General features: G+C 47.9%; 1 protein-coding gene across 1 annotated transcript in view; it reads left to right on the top strand.

Moving 5' to 3' along the window:
- LOC145359946 (myosin-7B-like) overlaps positions 1-17,827 on the top strand; it is a 90,850-nt gene that overhangs the window by 15,814 nt on the left and 57,209 nt on the right. The window contains exons 7-13 of the mRNA XM_080214831.1: positions 711-741; positions 2,373-2,497; positions 3,196-3,259; positions 6,277-6,375; positions 7,140-7,243; positions 13,097-13,235; positions 16,114-16,232. Of these exons, the coding sequence (XP_080070957.1) occupies positions 711-741; positions 2,373-2,497; positions 3,196-3,259; positions 6,277-6,375; positions 7,140-7,243; positions 13,097-13,235; positions 16,114-16,232 (681 nt within the window). The remainder of the gene's footprint in view (positions 1-710; positions 742-2,372; positions 2,498-3,195; positions 3,260-6,276; positions 6,376-7,139; positions 7,244-13,096; positions 13,236-16,113; positions 16,233-17,827) is intronic.

The following is a 17,827-nucleotide window of genomic DNA, read 5'->3' as shown; positions in this document are numbered from 1 at the left end:
CTACATTCCCGTACACACTCCGAACTACATTCCCGTACACACTCCGAACTACATTCCCGTACACACTCCGAACTACATTCCCGTACACACTCCGAACTACATTCCCGTACACACTCCGAACTACATTCCTGTACACGCTCCGAACTACATTCCCGTACACGCTCCGAACTACATTCCTGTCCACGGTCTGAATTACATCTCATGTGGGCCATGGGTGGTACAGTGGTTAGCCCTGCTGCCTCAGAGTGCCAGGGAGCCGGGTTCGATTCTGGCATTGGGTCACTGTCTGTGCGGAATCTGCATGTTCTCCCCGTGTCTGCGTGGGTTTCCTTCAGGTGCTCCAGTTCCCTCCCACAGTCTGAAAGATGTTAGGTGCATTGGCCACGCTAAATTCTCCCTCAGTGTGTTCATACAGGCGCTGGAGTGTGGCGACTAGGGGATTTTCACAGTCACTTCACTGCAGTGTTAATATAAGCCTTACTTGTGACACTAATAAAACACTGTGCTCAGAGAGTAATCTCACCTTGTACCTCCAGGAAGATTGTAAAACTCTGACCTGAGAGATTCATGTTTGTGTGAAATGAGTTAAGTGTTTCTCTAACATTGCTTATCTCATTAAGACAAATAGGAAGTGGTTAAATTAACAGCTAATCCATTTATTAATGAATTTCCTCCTGAATTGAGAATAATATTCTCTCTCTATTTCGCAGGCTCATGGGGCTGCCTTGGACAAAATGGTGAGTACTCCAAATATCTTACTGGAAGTGTGAGAGAGAATCTAACCTGAACTCCTGAAAGAGATGAGAGGGGTTCATGTTCAAAGTTAAAATGCAAAAATATGTCCGGGGAACTGGTCCCAGCAAGAACCCACCCACTTCCTGTTCAATGGGACAACCAATCCACTCACAGACGTGGTATGTTCATTTAGATATCATAATGATTTAATTTGATTTATTATCATCACATGTATTAACACACAGGGAAAGGTATTGTTTCTTGTGTGCTATACAGACAAAGCATACCATTCATAGAGAAGGAAAGGAGAGGGTGCAGAATGTAGTGTTACAGTCATAGCTAGGGTGTAGAGAAAGATCAACTTAATGCGAGGTAGGTCCATTCAAAAGTCAGACAGCAGCAGGGAGGAAGCTGTTCTTGAGTTGGTTGGTACGTGACCTCAGACTTTTGTATCTTTTTCCCGACGGAAGAAGGTGGAAGAGAGAATGTCCGGGGTGCGTGGGGTCTTTAATTATGCTGGCTGCTTTGCCAAGGCAGCAGGAAGTGTAGACAGAGTCAATGGATGGGAGGCTGGTTTGCGTGATGGACTGGGCTTCATTCACAACCTTTTGTAGTTCCTTGCGGTCTTGGGCAGAGCAGGAGCCCATACCAAGCTGTGATACAACCAGAAAGAATGCTTTCTATGGTGCATCTGTAAAAGTTGGTGAGAGTCATAGCGGCCTGCCTTTCCTTAAACAGCCAGTTCACCTCAGGGAATCAGCTTTTCCCAGCTCAGGGAAACTTAGCAGCTGAAAGGATGTGTCAGGGATGGGATCAGAGGTGACACAGGGCTTCCTCCTGAGAAAGCTACTCAGTAAACTAACCGCACGATCTGCCTGCTCCCCCATCCGCCTCCCCCCAAAAACCTTCCAACCAACCATCACTGGATCCTTCTCAGATCCCCACTGGATCACCAGCCACCAACCAATCCACTGACCTCTCTCCCACTGCCCAATGCCCTCATTACCAACAAGATATTCCAGGTTACTTGAAAATGTTTTGGAAGCTCTGGGGTTCTTTATTGAAGAAAATGTTGACAGGATATTTGATGGATGTGATTAAAATCATAAGGGGGTCAGGCAGAGTGGACAGAATAGAAAGAAACTATTCCCATTGGGTGGAGAATGAGTGGACACCAATGTGAGATAAATGGAACAAGGAGCAAAGGGGACATAAGGAAAGGCCTCCAGAGTTGGAGGTAAATGGCGTAGTGGTGATCCCACTGGATGAGGAAGCCAGAGGACCAGACTTACTAATGATCTGGAGACTCAGGTTCAAATCCCACCAATGCAGATGGTTAAATCTGAATTCAATAAAATCTAGAATTAAAAGTCTACTGATGACCATGGAACCATTGTCGATTGTTGTAAAAACCCATCTGGTTCACTAATGTCCTTTAGGGAAGGAAATCTGCCATCCTTACCCTGCCTGGCCTTACCCAGAGCCACAGCAATGTGGGTGCCTCTCAGCCACCCTCAGGGATGGGAGAAGTGCTGGTCTAAAATGATCTTGCAGAGAGCCAGCACAGACACTACTGGCTGAATGGTCTCTTTCCGTGCTGCGATTATTCTTTGACTGGGAGATGTTTAAGTAACAAGGAAAATGGATCTTCTCTTTCCGAACCTCACAGGGGACCCTCGAGGATCAGATCATTGAGGCTAACCCAGCAATGGAGGCCTTTGGAAATGCAAAGACTGTCCGGAATGACAACTCTTCCAGATTCGTAAGTGGGAACGTTCCCAGTCGGACGTTTCTCCCTCAGAACCCAGCGCTTGGCACAACTGAGTAGAGGTTTCCAGCTTAGAGACAGGCCGTTCGGCCCAGCTTGTCCATGCTGCCCCTATCCATTATTTGAATGACTCCTTTATTAATCCTGACATTAACATGGTTACTGATAATCCCCGGCTGGGATTAAGGCTGAGAGGTTTCGTGCTGATTAAATCCAAAGATTATCTTTCGCAATGCGATGAGAAGTCAGATGTTTCATAGATATTAAATCGAAGACTGGACACTTCCTGTGAACCAGGTCAGCTGCAGGAACCTCGCTATGTCAGCTGTCAGGGATTTTACATTGCGCTCATTCTGGGAATCAGTTTGATTAAGAGGGTAGAGCAGATTTTGTTCAGTAAGAGAATGTTTCTTTGTGTTTTTTTTGTCTTTTGTGTATCGGTGCAGACTCAGTGCTGCTGCACTGTAATATTCTGTGATTCTGGGTGAAGATACACATCAGCCATGATCCAACTGGAGGATGAAACAGGCTTGAGGGGCTGAATGGCCTCCTCCTTGCTGTGAAGACTTTTAACACATTGTCTGGGCCGTGTTGGAGCTAAAAGGCAGAATACTCACTCACGTCAGCTTATTCTGATGGATTTTGATTTTTGAACAGCAATATTTATTGTCAAAAATCTCCCTTGGTTTCAGGGCAAATACATAAGGATCCATTTCGGTCACACGGGCAAACTGTCATCTGCTGACATAGACACATGTATGTATGTATGTGTGTATATATGTATGTATGTATGTGTGTGTGTATGTATGTGTGTGTACGTATGTATATATGTGTGTGTACGTATGTATATATGTGTGTGTATGTATGTATATATGTATGTGTACGTATGTATATATGTGTGTGTACGTATGTATATATGTGTGTGTACGTATGTATATATATGTATGCGTATGTATGTACGATGAGTCATTTTCAGTAGGAGGGGATTGATGTGATGGGTCCATCTCGTGGCAAACTGTACCTGATGTGGAAATCATATAGAACGAGTTGTTTGATAGTCCAGACCCCGGATATTGCTGAAAAAAGAGAGATTTATGCCAAAGCTTTTCATCCGGTGCTCATCAGGACAATTTGCAACTATTTCAATGCCGGGGGGAGAACAACTTTATATTGTTACAAAGAAGAGAATTTTGATTGCTTGGCAAGTGGACTCTGATTGGTAGATGCATTGCCATGGAGAATGCACCAGTGGATGGTGGCTGACAGTTAACTGCTAAGAATTGTTTGAAATTTAAGACAGGCAACTTGACTTTGATTGGTCAAGGCATTGTCCTGTGAAGTGACCTAGCGAAAGGCTGTCACTTATTTTGCCTAGCTGAAACAGGGACAATGGGGGGGATTTTCTGCTCCCAATTCCAGCAGGTGGGACTGGCGGCAGGGGTGGACAATCCGGCTAGAGTTCCAGATCCCAGGATTTCCCATTGTGATGGTCCCCTGCCAGTGACGTAACGGGTATCCCACCATTAAACGTCAGGATCCCCATGTGAATATGTTCAAATATCATTTTCAGGCCTTTATACCTGATAGTCCCCCATATTAAATTGTCCATTCGTGTTGGTGTGAGGCCCACACTGACCTGAATCATGGGAGGCCACTCATGACTGTATCTGGTGAGCAGAACCTGCCAGAGACACACGGGTGAACACAGCGCCCAGGGAGGAGAGGGCAATGGCTGGGCACTGCATCAAGGGTACCTGAGACAGACTGGGCACTTTCAATACTGACAGCCTTAGAACCATAGAAAATTACAGCTCAGAAACAGGCCTTTTGGCCCTTCTTGTCTGTGCTGAACCATTTTTTTGCCTAGTCCCACTGACCTGCACTTGAACCATATCCCTCCACACCCCTCTCATCCATGAACCCGTCCAAGTTTTTCTTAAATGTTAAAAATGACCCCGCATTTACCACTTTATCCGGCAGCTCATTCCACAGTCCCACCACTCTGCGAGAAGAAGCCCCCCCCTAATATTCCCTTAAATGTTTCTCCTTTCACCCTTAACCCATGGTTTTTTTCACCCCTAGCCTCAGTGGAAAAAGCCTGCTTTCATTCACTCTATCTATACCCATCAAAATCTTATACACCCCTATCAAATCTCCCCTCATTCTTCTACGCTCCAGGGAATAAAGTCCTAACCTATTCAATCTCTCTCTGGTAACTCAGCTTCTCAAGTCCCGGCAACATCCTTGTGAACCTTCTCTGCACTCTTTCAACCTTATTTACATCCTTCCTGTAACTAGGTGACCAAAACTGTACACAATACTCTAAATTCGACCTCACTAATGCCTTATATAACCTTTAGACCCATTCATGAGTTAACATACAGTAAGCAATGGTCTGATAGGATAACTATTATCCCAAAGATTGCCTTTGTTGTCTCTATTTCAGCATTAAGCTAATCTGGTGAGGAAATGGCTCGGGCGCTATTACAGGGTTACTGATCAGAACCCAATCTTACAGCCTCTCTTCTCAGCAATATTCAAATTCATATAAAAACCTAATGAGTGATAAGGTGAGAGGCTGATGAGAATGAATTCTCACCACAGGAAGGTTTGACAGGCTGATAAGGAAATGGATTGAGTGCTAATGATTGGGTTGGTCTGGGGGGAAATGGCAGGTACATCGTGTGAGTTCTTCAGAGATTGCAAAGACACCTTAGAGAAAGCATACAGCGTGAACAAAACTCATCTGGGCGTTAGGCAGGGGACACGGCCAGCAGTGGGATCAGGGGAAAGAGACAGAGAGAGAGAGAGTCAGCATTAATGGAGGGAATGAGGAGAGTTAGAGAAAGCGAGAGAGAGATAGGGAGATAGACAGAGTGTGTGAGCATTAATGGAGGGAATGAGGAGAAGTAGAGTGAGAGAATTTGATTTGATTTGATTGGGGTGGCACAGTGGTTAGCACTGCTGTTCAAAATGCGAGGGGCCTGAGTTCGATCCCAGCTCGGGGTCACTGCCTGTGTGGAGTTTGCACATCCTCCCCATGTCTGTGTGGGTTTCCTCCGGGTGCTCCGGTTCCCTCCCACATTCTAAAGGATGTGCTGGTTAGGTGGATTGACCCGAATGGGCACCGGACTGTGGCAACTAGAAGAACTTGTCGTATGAGGAATGGTTGAGGACTCTGGATCTCTACTCGTTGGAGTTTAGAAGGATTGGGGGGGGAATCACATTGAAACTTACAGTGAGCGAGACCTGGGTAGAGTGGAAATGGAGGGGATGTTTCCACTAGTAGGAAAAACTAGAACCACAGCGCACAACCTCAGGCTAAAGGTCTTTAAAACAGAGATGAGGAGGAATTTCTTCAGCCAGAGAGTGGGGAATCTGTGGAACTCTTTGCCACAGAAGGCTGTGGAGATCACTGAGTGTCTTTAAGACAGAGATAGATAGGTTCTTCATTAATAAGGGGATCAGGGGTTATGGGGAAAAGGCAGGAAAATGGGGATGAGAAATATATCAGCCATGATTGAATGGCAAAGCAGACTCGATGGCCCGAGTGGCCTAATTCTGCTCCTATGTCTTATGGACTTATGGACTGGGGGAATTTCACAGTAACTTCATTGCAGTGTTAATGTAAGCCTTACTTGTGATGAACAAATAAACTTTAAATTGATTGCATCAGCACTAATTGCGAGGGATCGGAATAGCAAATCCATTGTGTTAAAGGACAGGAATGTCTTTCAGGCAAGTTGCTAATTGTTCATTCTTCATGTTCTCAGACTTGCTGGAAAAGTCCCGTGTAATATTTCAGCAGCCTGGGGAACGGAGTTACCACATTTACTATCAGATCCTGTCCGGCAAGAAAAAAGAGCTTCAAGGTAAACAACATCAGAAGTGAGGGGTCAATAGCATTGTGGCATTGCAACCAGACGCTTTTAGTAAAATATAGATATCTCTCAGCCTCGTGTTCAAATCCCTCCACCTGCTCACTGTCTCCTTAACCTCCTCCAACCCTAGAACACATTGACGGGTCTGCGTTCCCTCCAGCTCAGGCCCCTGGTGTGTCTCCCACTTCCTGTATTCCATCAGAGCCGGCCGTGTCTTCAGGGTGTAGGCCTGACATTCTGGAATATTCTCTCTGCCTCTTGCTTCTCCCTCTAAAACCTCTCTCTCTGACCAGGCCCGGCTCCTTCTCGAGAGAAAATGCTGGAAAATCTCAGCGGGTCTGGAAGCATCTGTAAGGGGAGAAAAGAGCTGATGTTTTGAGCCCAGGTGACCCCAAAGCTTTGACAAAGGGCCATCTGGACTCGGAACATCAGCTCTTTTCCCTCCTTACGGATGCTTCCAGACCCGCTGAGATTTTCCAGCATTTTCTCGTTGGGTTTCGGATTCTGCAGTAATTTTGTTTTTTGTCCAGTCTCCTCCTCCTTTGGCTCAGTGTTAAATTCCGTCTGAATCAGTGTCCGGCCTGGGCCCAGGTTTGTGTTTTGTTGTGTTAAAGGCAGGGTCTCTGAACCATCGGGTGGTCTGACACTCACTCGAGCGAGAACAGGTCACAGCACAGGTCAGAAGTGGCAAAAACAAGGCAGGGATATTAATCATCACCAAATTAAGAACAGGAATCTAATTCTTCCCGTTCCAGACATCCTGATGGTATCCACCAACCCCCAGGACTATCACTGCTGCTCACAGGGTGTGATATCTGTGGATAAAGTGGATGATGGCGCAGAGTTAATGGCGACGGATGTAAGTACACTTTTCTCACACTTAAAATCCCTCATTTCTTCATTCCTCCATTAGGGAAGTGAATGTGCGGAATTCTTTAACGCAGAGGGCTGGAGAGGCCGGGTTATTGAGTACGTTCAAGGCTAAGGTAGACAGATTTTTAATCAGGAAGGGACTCGAGGGTTAAGACAGGAAAGTGGAGTTGAGGATTATATCAGATCAGCCTTCATCTCACTGAGTGGCAGAGCAGACTCGATGGGCTGAATGGCCTCCTTCTGCTCCTTTGCCTTATGGTCTATTAAAGTGACTCTGATTTGAGAGGAGCCCGGGGTAGTTAAAATCTATTGTATGAATTTTATGTTACTGATACTTGGATCATTTGATCAGTTTTGTATTTATATCTATCTATACACAGATTTTATAACCCTAATACCCAGTAAGGTTATGTTACAGCTGTATAAGGTACTGGTGAGGCCACACCTGGAGTACTGGGTACAGTTTTGGTCTCCTTACTTGAGAAAGGATATACTGGCACTGGAGGGGGTGCAGAGGAGATTCACTAGGTTGATTCCGGAGTTGAGAGGGTTGGCTTATGAGGAGAGACTGAGTAGACTGGGGCTATACTCATTGGAATTCAGAAGAATGAGGGGAGATCTTATAAACACATATCAGATTATGAAGGGAATAGATAAGATAGAAGCAGGGAAGTTGTTTCCACTGGCGGGTGAAACTAGAACTAGGGACATAGCCTCAAAATAAGGGGAAGCAGATTTAGGACTGAGCTGAGGAGGAACTTCTTCACACAAAGGGTTGTGAATCTGTGGAATTCCCTGCCCAGTGAAGCAGTTGAGGCTACCTCATTGAATGTTTTTAAGGCAAGGATAGATACATTTTTGAACAGTAAAGGGATTAAGGATTATGGTGAGTGGGTGGATAAGTGGAGCTGAGTCCACAAAAAGATCAGCCATGATCTTATTGAATGGCGAAGCAGGCTCGAGGGGCCCGATGTTCTACTCCTGCTCCTAGTTCTTGTGCCCATAGCAGTCTCGAGGAACAGTGAGGGGAAGATCCACTCAATCTCATTGACTTTTAGTTGCCCACAATCCCTTCTGAGGGCAATTGGAGAGTGGCAATAACTCTCCGATCCTGTCAATGATATAAAGTGTGATTAACGTGAATCCAGATTTCAAGAGGGAAAGATTTCCTCTCGCACCAACCAGGCTGAAAATCTTACTGCAAAATAGAAATACAGCTGGTCAACATACTGTTAAAGAAGTGAAGCCTCTCTTTCATTCACTATTGAAAGATTGGGTCGTGGGTTTTTTTATTCATTCGAGGGATGGGGGTGTCGCTGGTTGGGCCAGCACTCGTTACCCATCCCTCATCACCCTTGAACTGAGTGTCTCACTGGGACATTTCAGAGTCAACCACATTGCTGTGGCTCTGGAGTCACATGTAGGCCAGACCGGGTAAGGGAGGCAGATTTCCTTCCCCAAAGGACATTAATGAAAGTAATTGTGGTGTTCGATTCAGAGTGTATAGAAAGGCAGATTCCGAGTTTAGATAATTCCACGATGTTTAAATCCTGTTAACCCTAATGGTCACATACACTAACTTTTGTTCTGGTGAAATCTGTATTAATGATCTGGATGAGGGTATAGTTAGGTGGATTAGTAAATTTGCTGATGACACCAAAGTTGGAGGTGTGGTAGATTGTGAGGAAGGGTGTCATAGTTTGCAGGGAGACTTAGACAGGTTGCAGAGCTGGGCCGAGAGGTGGCGGATGGAGTTTAATGCGGAGAAGTGTGAGGTAATTCACTTTGGTAGGAATAACAGATGTGTTGAGTATAGGGCTAACGGGAGGACTTTGAATAGTGTGGATGAACAGAGGGATCTAGGTGTATGTGTACATAGATCCCTGAAAGTTGGGAATCAAGTAGATAAGGTTGTTAAGAAGGCATACGGTGTCTTGGCGTTTATTGGTAGGGGGATTGAATTTAGGAGTCGCAGCGTCATGTTGCAACTGTACACCACTCTGGTGCGGCCGCACTTGGAGTACTGTGTGCAGTTCTGGTCCCCACATTATAGGAAGGATGTGGAGGCTTTGGAGAGGGTGCAGAGGAGGTTTACCAGGATGTTGCCTGGTATGGAGGGGAGGTCCTATGAGGAGAGACTGAGGGATTTGGGGTTGTTTTCATTAGAAAGAAGGCGGCTAAGAGGGGATCTTATTGAAACATATAAGATGATTAGAGGTTTAGATAGGGTGGATAGTGATAGCCTTTTTCCTCGGATGGAGAAAGCTAGCACGAGGGGGCATGGCTTTAAATTAAGGGGTGGTAGTTATAGGACGGATGTCAGGGGTAGGTTCTTTACCCAGAGGGTGGTGAGGGATTGGAATGCCCTGCCTGCTGCAGTTGTAAATGCGCCTAGTTTGGGGGCGTTTAAGAGATCCGTGGATAGGTTTATGGATGGAAAGGGATTGGTTTAAGAACATAAGAACATAAGAAATAGGAGCAGGAGTAGGCCATCTAGCCCTTCGAGCCTGCCCCGCCATTCAATAAGATCATGGCTGATCTGTCGTGGCTCAGTTCCACATTCCCGCCCTCTCCCCATAACCCTTAATCCCCTCTCTTATCAAAAACCCATCAACCCGCTTCTTGAAAATATTTAGCGAGGCAGCCTCCACCACTTCAACGGGCAGAGAATTCCAGAGATTCACCACCCTTTGAGTGAAGAAGTTCCTCCTCAACTCCGTTCTAAACCGTCTCCCCTTTATCTTGAGGCTGTGCCCCCTAGTCCTACTGTCTTTTTTGAGCGGGAAGAGTCTCTCCACCTCTATCCTATCCATCCCATTCATCATCTTATACGTCTCAATGAGATCTCCCCTCATTCTTCTAAACTCTAACGAGTACAAGCCTAGTTTATTCAGCCTCTCCTCATAGCTCAACCCCCTCAACTCCGGTATCAGCCTAGTAAACCTCCTCTGCACTCCCTCCAAGGCCAAAACATCTTTGCGCAGGTGCAGCGCCCAAAACTGCACACAGTACTCCAGCTGCGGCCTCACCAATGCCCTATACAGCTGCAGCAAGACCTCCCTACTTTTATATTCAATCCCCCTCGCTATGAAGGCCAGCATCCCATTCGCCTTCCTGACCACCTGCTGCACCTGCAAGCTGGGTTTTTGCGACTCATGCACAAGGACCCCGAGGTCCCTCTGCACCGTCGCCTGCTGCAGTTTTTCGCCCCGTAAGTAATAGTCCTTCCTACCATTCTTCCTACCAAAGTGGACCACCTCACACTTGCCAACATTAAATTCCATTTGCCATTTCCTGGCCCATTCGCCCAGCCTATCTAGATCCTTCTGCAGACTCTCCACACCCTCCGCACAATTTGCCTTTCCACCAATCTTGGTGTCATCAGCAAATTTCGACACCATACACTCGGTTCCCTCCTCCAGATCATCTATATAAATGGTAAATAGCTGAGGCCCCAGCACCGACCCCTGGGGCACTCCACTAGTCACCAACCGCCAATCTGAATAGCACCCATTGACCCCCACTCTCTGCCTCCTATTTGACAACCAATCCTCTATAGAGGGTCATTGTTTTTTAATTGGTCGGCGCAACATCGTGGGCCGAAGGGCCTGTTCTGCGCTGTAATGTTCTATGTTCTAACTTTATAATGTGACCTGCATACCTGTGCAAGAAAGTGATAAGAAATGTAACAAGTTATTTGTTAGAAGTTTATGATGTGATGTAATTAAAGCCATGATAAAGAAGACATCATTGTGGTGAAGCTTACTTTACCCCAAGAGAATGGCTGTCATCAAATCCATCAAACCCTACAGTGCAGAAAGAGGCCCTTCGGCCCATCGAGTCTGCACCGAACACAATCCCACCCAGGCCCTATCCCCATATCCCTACATATTATGCCCACTAATCCCTCTAATCTACGCATCCCTGGACACTAAGGGGCAATTTCTTAGCATGGCCAATCAACCTAACCCACACATCTTTGGACGGTGGGAGGAAACTGGAGCCCCCGGAGGAAACCCACGCAGACACGAGGAGAATGTGCAAACTCCACACAGACAGTGACCTGAGCTGGGAATCGAACCCAGGACCCTGGAGCTGTGAAATAACAGTGCTAACCCACTGTGCTACCGAGCTGCCCAAATCCATTCTTTCTGAGTGCTCTGTGAGTTGCCAGTCTGTGGTGATTACAATATTTCAATCATAGAATCCCTACAGTGCAGAAGGAGGCTATTCAGCCCATCGAGTCTGTACTGACCACAATCCCACCCAGGCCCAATCTCCACAACCCCACGCATTTACCCTGCTAATCCCCCTGACACTAAGGGGCAATTTAGCATGGCCAATCCACCCAACCCGCACATTTTTGTGCCTGTGGGTGAAAACCGGAGCACTCGAAGGAAACCCACGTAGACACAGGGAGGATGTGCGGATTCCGCACAGACAGCGACCCAAACTGGGAGTCTAACGCAGGTCCCCGGTGCTGTGAGGCAGCAGTGCTGACCACTGTGTCACCCATCCTGAAGTGTAGGTTGTTCCAATGCTTCGCACACTTGTTCCTGTCTGGAGACAATGGTGAAAAAAAGGCCGGTGTCCCTTCACCAAATCAAGATTTATTGACAATGATCAGTAATACTCAGACAGGTATATCCCAGTACACCCTGAGTGCCAGTAACACAGACACTCCACATTGGACCTCTGCACTTAATTGCCTCAATCAAGGAGTTCATACTCTAACAGCCCTCTGGATCTCGTTTAAGTAATTACAGACCCTCTCAGAGCGATTTGATCGGTCACCAGATCAGCTCAAGTTTCAGTCTGAGTCTGTCAGTTTTACTCAGGTAAGAAGTGTTGCCGACAGAAGGAGGGAGCAGAGAAACAAGCCCCTGGGTAGAGGGAGGGCTGGAGGGGGCAGACTCTAAGTAAAGAGGGTCAAAGATACTCCTTTGGAGCAGTGAAGTTCTGCTTGGGCGCTGCCAAAAGGCTTAAATAATGAGTGTGAGTTGATGAGTCCTTAATAAAATATAAATTAGCTCAGCAGATGTCAAACCTCTGTGTTTCAATAGTCTTTTTGATTTGATTTGATTTATTATTGTCATGTGTATTTACAGTGAAAAGTATTGTTTCTTGTGAACTATACAGACAAAACATACCGTTCATAGAGAAGGAAAGGAGAGAGTGCAGAATGTAGTGTTACAATCATAGCTAGGGTGTAGAGAAAGATCAACTCAGTGCAAGGTAGGTCCATTCAAAAGTCTGACAGCAGCAGGGAAGAAGCTGTTCTTGAGTCGGTTGGTACGTGACCTCAGACTTTGTACCTTTTTCCCGATGGAAGAAGGTGGAAGAGAGAATGTCCGGGGTGTGTGGGATCCTTAATTATTCTGGCTGCTTTCCCGAGGCAGCGGGAAGTGTGGACAGAGTCAATGGATGGGAGGCTGGTTTGAGTGATGGATTGGGCTACATTCACAACCCTTTTGTAGTTTCCTTGCAGTCTTGGGCAGAGCAGGAGCCCATACCAAGCATTCATGGGCACCCTATTTAAACTATAATAGTACAGGGTACTCAGAATACCTGGAGATACTTTTATTTGTATTTTTGTTTTAATTTGAGTTGTATGCGGTTCTTAAATATGAGTGTCTGCTCTCGGAGAGGCAGCAGGCCAGTGTGTACGGTGTAGGCCAGACCATGTCCCAGTCCCTGGCTGCCGTTCACCCTCTTCCCGCTCTGTAACCGGAAAGTATCCTTGGGCCTCTCGAGAACCCAGTTTGGGAAACCCACAGCACAAAGGAGAATGGGGAAAATCCAAGGCCGTGGCTGAATTAAATTTCTTCTGTTTTGTTAGCACGCCATGGACATCCTGGGCTTTGCTGCGGAGGAGAAATACAACTGCTACAAGATGGTGGGGGTGATCATGCATTTCGGGAACATGAAATTCAAGCAGAAGGTGCGGGAGGAGCAAGCTGATATAGACGGGACAGAAAGTGAGTGAATGAAATGTCCTCAACAGCCCACCCCACGGGCACGATGTGGATTGGCAGGGGAAAGTGGGGGGGTGCGGCTGTTTCTCACTCCCTGTTTATCTGCTAATACAAATTCCACCATCTGTGAGATTCGAACCCGGGTCCCCACAACATCAGCTGAGTTTCTGGATTAATAATCTAGTGATAATCCCACAGGCCATCGCCTCACCCATTGACCCCAGACGTTAACCCGGAAATGGCCTATCAGCTTTCAGTTTTATCAATCTATGAAAAGGTCTGAAAGGAATGGGCCAATCAACATTGACCTGGGAAACTACATCGGCAAATACAACCACCTGGAGCCTTCGATATCTTACTCACAAACACCTGGGGCTTCTGCCAAAACTGGGGGAGCGGTCCCACAGACTAGTCAAGCAACAGTCGGACATCATCACACACACACGGACACGTACCTTACCATGTCCCAGACTCCACCATCACCATCCCTGGGTACATCGTGTCCCACCGCCAGGACAGGCCCAGCAGAGATGGCAGCTGACACACTGGTGTACAGTCAGGAGGGAGTTGCCCTAATAATCCTCAACATTGGCTCCCGCATCAGGTGGGACATGGGCAAGAAAACCTCCTGCTGGTTACCATCTTCCTCAACCACCCTGTCTCAGCTGATGAATTTGTAATCCTTCACCACCGAGGGTGACAAGGATGCAAAATGTTCTCTGGGTGGGAGATTTCAGTGTCCATCGCCAAGAGTAGCTCAGTAGCATCACTGACCCAGCTGACCACATCCTAAAGGACATGACTGCTGGGCTGGGACTGAGGCAGCTGGAGTGGGAACCACCAAGAGAGAAAAACATACTTAACCTCAGCCCGTCATGACAGTAACAGTGGGAGTGACCACCTCACAGAGCTGGAACGTTAAGGTCCTGTCTTCACATTGAGGATAGTCTCCATCATCCTTTGCTGCAGGAGGCTATGCTGCTGGTTGGAGTCATACCTGGTAGGAAGGAAGATGGCTATACTGTGGAGGGTCAGTTGTCACGGCTCCAGGACATCTCTGCAGGAGTCCCTCAGGGTAGTGTCCTAGGCCCAACAATCTTCAGCTGCTTCATCAATGACCTTCCCTCCATCATCAGGGCAGAAGTGGGGATGTTTGTCGATTATTGCACAATGTTCAGCACCGTTCGCGACTCCTCAGATACTGAAGCAGTCCATGTGCAACAAGATCTGGACAATATCCAGGATTGGGCTGACAAGTGGCGACTAACATTCGCGCCACACAAATGACAGGCAGTGACCATCACCAATAAGAGAGGATCTAAACATTGCCCCTTGACATGTAATTCCCATTGCTGAAACCCCCCATGATCGATATCCTGGGGGCTACCGTTATCCAGAGACTGAACTGGACTAGCCATCTAAATGCTGTGGCTACAAGAGCACGGTGGCACAGTGGTTAGCACTGCTGCTTCACAGCTCCAGGGACCCGGGTTCGATTCCCGGCTCGGGTCACTGTCTGTGTGGAGTTTGCACATTCTCCCCATGTCTGTGTGGGTTTCCTCCCACACTCCAAAGATGTGCGGGTTACATTGATTGGCCATGCTAAATTGTCCCTGAGTGACCTGAGATGTGTAGGTTAGAGGGATCAGCAGGTAAATGTGTAGGGATATGGGGATAGGGCCTGGGTGGGATTGTGGTCAGTGCAGACCTGATGGGCTGAATGGCCTCTTTCCGCACTGTAGGTTTTCTATGATCTTACATGCTAGGCGTACTGCAGCGAGTAACTCACCTCCTGAGTCCCCAAAGCCCTTTTTTTAAATTCATTCTCCAGCATTTATTGCCCACCTCTAGTTGCCCTGGGAGGGCAGTTGAGAGTCAACCACATTGCTGTGGATCTGGAGTCACATGTAGGCCAGACCAGGAAGGACGGCAGATTTCTCTCCCTAAAGGATATTAAGTGAATCAGATGGGTAGTTTTGATAATCGACAATGGTTTCATGGTCATCAGTAGATTCTTAATTCCAGATTTTTTTATTGAATTCAAATTCCATCATCTGCTAGGAGATTTTCACAGTAACTTCATTGCAGTGTTAATGTAAGCCCTCTTGTGGCTAATAAATAAACTTACTTAACTTATTCGAAGCTGGCTCCCCAGAATATTCGCTGAGTTTCTGGATTGATAGTCTAGTGATAATACCACGAGGTCAGAGCCTGTCCACCACCCAGAGGGTACAGGTCAGGAGTGTGATGGAATACTCCTCACTTTCTCTGGATGGGTGCAGCCCCAATAACACTCAAGAAAGTAAATACCACCCTGGACAAAGGTGCCATGTGATAGGCACCCTGTCCACAAACATTCACTCCCTCCAGCCCATACGCACTAGCAGCAGTGTCTACCATCTGCAGAAACTCAGCAAGGCCTCTGCAATAGCTATGAACACAACCGTCTGGAAGAACAAGGGTAGCAGATACCTGGGAATGTTCACCATCCTAATTGGAAATATATTGGCCATTCCTTCACTGTCGTTGGGTCAAAATCCCTCCCTAACAGCACTGCAGGTGTACCTACACCACCTGGACGGCAGCGGCTCAGGAAGGCAGCCCACCACCACCTTCTCAATGGCCGTTAGGGATGGGTAATAAATGCAGGGCCAGCCAGCGACACCCAGGTCCCGTGAATGAATTAAACAAGGCTGGTTGAGTGGTGTAGAGAGGGTGCCCCATGGGTAACTCAGCTGCTTGTCACAACTGACGCGCGATCCGTATTTCTGGAATCAGGGATAAAGCTGCAGTGAAACTGATTTTTAAATAAGCTTCCTTACTTGTCGAGAGAATTAGTATTTTGCAGAAATACTCACTCTCACCCCACTCTTTACAAAAGGTGCGGACAAAGCTGCCTACCTGCTGGGGGTCCGCTCCACGGATCTCATCACCAGCCTGCTGCACCCCCAGGTGAAGATCGGCAATGAGTGTGTGACCAAGGATCAGAGTGTTGGTCAGGTACGTGCGTGCCGGGGGGGGTAACCCCACTCTGCTGCTTACATTGCGGCCAAATGAGGCAGAGGGCAGGAGTAACAACGACAGAGTCACTGTAACACCACTGGCCACATGCTGACAGGTATATTTACCTATTCAGGAGATGTGGGCATCGCTGGCAAGGTCAGCGTTTGTTGCCCACCCCTAATTGCCCGTGGTCTGGCTGGCTTCAGAGACCAGTTACCACATTAGATCAAAGAGCAAAGAGCAGCACAGGAACATCCACCAAACCTGTACCTCCATCTGACACCTTTCTCGTTTGCCTCGATGTGGTCCTTTTCCCTTTATTTGTGTATCTGTCAAGATGCCTCTTAAATGTTGCTATTGTATCTGAATCTATCACCTCCTCTTGCTGTGCATTCCAGGCACTTATCACCCTCTGTGTAAAAAACCCCTGCTTCTCACACCTCCTTTAAACTTTCCTCCTTTTACCTTAAACGCATGTCCCTAGTAACCAGTGTTTCTACCCTGGGAAAGCTTACTGTGGATCACGTGTAGGCCAGACGGGAATGGACAGCAGATTTCCTTCCCTAAAGCAGATGGGTTCCATGGTCACCGTTACTGACACGAGATTTTAATCCCAGATTCACCTTCACTAGCTGAATATATCCAGCTGGCCACGGTGAGATCTGAACCCAAACTCCCAGAGTTTGTGCCCATTGACATTACCGTTACTCCACCGTCTCTCCCAGAGGGTGCTCACCCAACGTCAACAGCCCCCAGAGCAGGGAAACCCCAAACCGGCGCGGAAACCCAAAACCGGCACGGAAACCCAAAACCGGCACAGAAACCCCAAACCGGCGCGGAAACCCCAAACCGGCGCGGAGACCCCAAACCGGCGCGGAGACCCCAAACCGGCGCGGAGACCCCAAACCGGCGCGGAGACCCCAAACCGGCGCGGAGACCCCAGCCAGTGCGGAAACCCCAAACCGGCGCGGAAACCCCAAACCGGCGCGGAGACCCCAAACCGGCGCGGAGACCCCAAACCGGCGCGGAGACCCCAAACCGGCGCGGAGACCCCAAACCGGCGCGGAAACCCCAAACCGGCGCGGAAACCCTTAAGACTACAGCAGCAACAGGGGGGTCGGGGCGGTGGATGGGGGGGGTCACTGGGACTGAAGGGAGGGTTGGAGTAGAGGGAGATGGGGTGGAGCGGGGGGGGGGTATGAGCCGAAGTGGAGGGGGTGATGGGGACAGAAGGGGGGAACATCGAGGTGGAGTGAGCGAGGGGGTGGGGTGGAAGGGGGGATTGGAGTGGAGAGTTCGGAGTGGAAGGGAGGGGGGACGATGGGATGGGGTGATGTGGTGGGGCCCCCGGGGTGGGAAGGGACGGAGGGAGGGGTAGATAAATATTCTGGAGTTAGAAGTGACTTCTTTTCCTTCAGCTCTGCCACAGAAAGTAGCTGTGGCCAAAACGTAACTGAGATATAGCTCTCGGGGCTAAAGAGATGGAGGGATACGGGAGGAAAGGGGGGTTGGAATCAGGATATTGAATTCAATGATCAAAATGAATGATGGAGCAGGCTCGAAGGGATGGATGGCCTCCTCTGGTTTCTGGT

The sequence above is a fragment of the Carcharhinus amblyrhynchos genome, chromosome 2, assembly GCF_965287045.1.
Source record: "Carcharhinus amblyrhynchos chromosome 2, sCarAmb.v2.hapA, whole genome shotgun sequence".
NCBI lineage: Eukaryota > Metazoa > Chordata > Chondrichthyes > Carcharhiniformes > Carcharhinidae > Carcharhinus > Carcharhinus amblyrhynchos.
Note: the sequence above shows the minus strand (reverse complement) of the source record. Positions and strands in the feature narration are given on the sequence as shown.